The following is a 4,044-nucleotide window of genomic DNA, read 5'->3' as shown; positions in this document are numbered from 1 at the left end:
ATATATAATTTTTTAGTTGAAAGCTTCTGATTATAAATACAAGATCAAATGAACTTTGTATTTAGCAAATTTATAGTCAAACTGTTCTTCTCAATGATACAAATCCAATAACATCAAAAGTTCCAATCTCACTCCAAATAAATAATTCAAATAATTGAAATGTGGATAAAAATTTTGGGACATTAATTGAAGTCCTGTAATCTCTGAATTATGGTTGCTTATATTAAAATCAAGCATCTCGATAAAAAATACAATAAGATTAACATAACTCATTTTTAAGTTATATGGGCATTTAAATAATTAATAAATAATCCATAACAAAAGAAATAATGCAGGTTGTCTGGTAAGGAATTTTAGAATTCTAATGAAAATAACTCAAAAGTCACTCTAAGAAATTAAAGATGCCTCATTTCTTCACATAAAAGAGACAAAATTAAATGATCGTGGAGATCTAAAAAACTTTAGAGCTATTCCTGATGACTAATGCTAATGACCATTACCACCAAGAGCTTCTATCATTTGGCCACCATCACCTAATCATTGTTGTCCAACCACCATCACTGAATAGTCATTATATGATAATAATCACCTGATTATCATAACTTAATTGCTACTAACTATCTGTGATCATATAGCCATCATCAATTAGCTATTATTTTTCAATTATTATAGATAGATTACCATCTCTAAGCCATCATTATCCAAAAATCAATAAACTACATTTACCCAACCACTGTCATCACTTTCCACTGCTTATATTACAATCATGGATGCTTTCAAGTGCTCCCAACTTTTCAATCTCATCTTCTCCAGCTTTAGCAAGGAGAAAACATTTATAACATAAAATACAATGTATTATTTTAGCTAAGTTAGGCTCCATAATTTTTTCCTTTCTAATTCTTCAATAAAAAAATTAAAATAATAATATATTTGATATTATTTTTTTTAAGTCTAATTACTACCATGACATCTACATTACATTTTCTTTCATTGAGATTGCCATTATCAGTGATCAGCACATATAAAAGGCCTTTACGGTGATGTAACTTGCCTCATCCTTCACAAAGGCATACCCAACTTCCTTTTCATCCATCATAACGAGTCTTTTTACATCCCACACAATTGCCCTCTACCAGGTAGAGGTCCACAACTAATATAATAATCTCTAGTAATACTTCAGCCAAGGTGAAGGCCGTTACCACTACCACCTCAATTTTTTAGCCCAACTTGCATCTCTTTTCAAGCAAGCCACCAACTTAACAAACTCTAGTGTCCATGTTCACACATTACTCATTAGTATCACCATGACCATCTTGAATTATGACTGCATGTACATCAACAACATCATCAAATTCACCATGCAGTTAAATGTGGCATCTTGAACTCCTCCGATAATGATACTTAAAAAATATCCGCATAAATAGCTTTGTTATGATTTATAGAGGACGCAATAAGTATAGTGAGCCCATAGTCTTAGAAACAAACACAATAATATGCATATACCATGCTAGTTGAAAACCAGTAGCATGCATCATATAAAACCAAACCGAGTCAAATATATCGCTTCCCGATAGGGTTGAAAATGAGAGTCAAACTCAAGTCACATACTTGAGCTTAATTAATTTATTAAATAAATTTCCACGCATACAGCCACAACCTCATCTGCTAAGAGTATGCAAATTAAGAAGAAAGAAAATTCATTAAGCATATTGACTCACAATATTGGAAATATGATAAATTAATTATATAAATAGTTAAAAACTAAGCCATATGTATGAGTTACCATCATTTATAAATGAATCTTAACCCATCAAAATCAAACCAAACCATTTGGGTGCGGCAGGGTAATGACCAATGATGGTATGTGTAGCAGCCCTACTACGGTGCAGGGAATCTCAACAAACGCTGGAAAAACAGTAGATAATAATATCTGTTAAGAGTCTAGTTGGTTAGTTTAAAAAACTTATAAACCTAGTATAATGTGATTAAATCTATAACGCTGAAGCAAATTCTTCGGTGTTTTTTACATCAGCAGGTCCAAAAGGCAGCTAGCCTGTGGAAGAAAATGCAAAAAATGAGTTCCTGTTGCTTTTGAAAAAGACGAATGCGAAAGGAGATTAGTGCTCGCGTAACACAATCATCATCATCACCATCACCATTATAATCTGCGATAAAGAATGTCATAATGGCCAGGTCGATACAACAATGTAACAAAAGGTTCTGCGGTGTTGCCAGGTGGGTCCAATGACAGGCTGTGCTCGTCCGCCGCCGAAATGTTGGGAACAAAGTCATGATGATTCACAGCTAATGCGCCTTTGTCACATGAGCTTCGGTCTAGGTAAACTACTCGTATCGGCACACCCAGGGCATCTGAGAGAGCAATTATGTGCACGTGATCGCATTCTTCACCCATAGGCTCCACAGATGATTTACAGAACTGCTTAACAAGAGATCATTATGAATGAGAAGTTCGATGTTCAATTCATGCAGGAATATTATTCAAGCAAAAAAGGAAATGTCACGGTAAATAGCTGCAAAATAATGAAGTAATGATACTTCGACAAAATGCTACAGTACAATATCCCTCATTTCATCATGGATCTGGATATGCAGTTAGTAGATCATACATGAGGATTTAGATGATACGTTCGGCTCTTTTGGCACAACTGCCAGGAGAAGAAAGCAATGTCCGTCGGTTTATGCAATATTGCTAAAAATAGAAAACTTCAAATCTATTAAACGAGGTCTGAAAAAATGGATTCACATGGTCACCAAAATATTTTGCCCCTTCAAAACCTAGAGGGCATGATTAGAATTAAAAGAAATTCTATATATGTACTTATAATGGTGAAGTGCTATCAATATGCTAAGAACACCTATGGTTTTGACAAGGCAAAACTAGACGCAGAAAACCCTCTGCTTCCTCTTAATTCAAAAACATAATCAGAGGAAAATGCAAATAATCACCTGCTCATCAATCAATCAGTATGAAATCGCAATTACTAGGAATGATCAAAACTGATTGCACAAATCTCAATTCCTATATCTCAACCATTACAATTATAACGGGAAAAAAAAAACATTAAATTGAAAACCAAAGATCACGAAGCAAAGAAAGGCATACACAGAAACAAAACTTGAAGCAGTGGCATCGCAGAACAATTCCAGATGGATTAAAAAGAAATCCATCATTTACCTAACTCGATTTAACATTACATGTCCAAGTCTAAACATCAAATAGGCATTCTAGCCCCAAATCGGTCCAGAAATCTCCAAAATTTGACAGAACTTGTACACTACTCTCTAATATCTTCAGGAATTTATAATCTACTTCCAATACCCATAAAATAATTTCCCCGCTGGAGAGTTTTAGAGGAAGTTGCTAAGCAAAACCACCCACACATGCAATAAACATGTAGAGCATCGTATCATGAATGTAGCTGTGACTGGTGTTTAAAAAACTGGTTGAGGCATCCGTCTCGAGGCGCGTCTTCATTTGAGGTACTAAAGAATAGCTTCGAGGCTCAAGCCTCGTGCATTAGAGCAAGGCTTTCGCCTTTTATAAAACAAGGCATATGCCTAGAGGCATTTCGCCTTGAGGCTTTTGGGTGATAATCTGAAGCATGGACACCTCAAAACACGTGTCATACCCGTGTCGAGCATACTACGTGTCTAACACGCTATTAATCATGTTGAGACTCCATGTTGAATTTGACATGGTTCGGATACCCCTCGACGCTGCCACAAGCTTAACTTCAAGTGCATTGAAGCAGAAGCTGAAGCGGCAACACAAAATCAAAACTGCAGTGTTCTCAAGCAATCCTCATCTTTAATACATTTTCCTTGAATTAAATATTTACTTTTTTTTTCTACGTTTGGCTAGTTTATACATATATTTTCCACCCCTTTAATATCTAATTTATTATAAAGATCACTAAAAATAGAATTCTTAGCATTACAAATTATTCTCTTAGACTTCCTATAGGTCATCTTACACTTTTTCATTTAAATCAATTCTTATAACACTTCTTATATATATATATA

General features: G+C 34.6%; 1 protein-coding gene across 2 annotated transcripts in view; it reads right to left on the bottom strand.

Annotated features, from left to right (window-relative positions):
• Positions 1 to 1,867: 1,867 nt before the first annotated feature.
• The window catches only part of LOC110024471 (ubiquitin thioesterase otubain-like), a 55,121-nt gene continuing 52,944 nt past the window's right edge, over positions 1,868 to 4,044 (bottom strand). The window contains exon 8 of one of the 2 annotated variants that reach the window (XM_020724458.1): positions 1,868 to 2,437. In XM_020724458.1, coding sequence (XP_020580117.1) covers positions 2,159 to 2,437 — 279 coding nt within the window. In that variant the 3' untranslated portion in view covers positions 1,868 to 2,158. The remainder of the gene's footprint in view (positions 2,438 to 4,044) is intronic. The other variant, XM_020724459.1, reaches the window with a different exon arrangement.

The sequence above is a fragment of the Phalaenopsis equestris genome, unplaced genomic scaffold (assembly GCF_001263595.1).
Source record: "Phalaenopsis equestris unplaced genomic scaffold, ASM126359v1 Scaffold000257, whole genome shotgun sequence".
NCBI classification, from domain to species: domain Eukaryota; kingdom Viridiplantae; phylum Streptophyta; class Magnoliopsida; order Asparagales; family Orchidaceae; genus Phalaenopsis; species Phalaenopsis equestris.
Note: the sequence above shows the minus strand (reverse complement) of the source record. Positions and strands in the feature narration are given on the sequence as shown.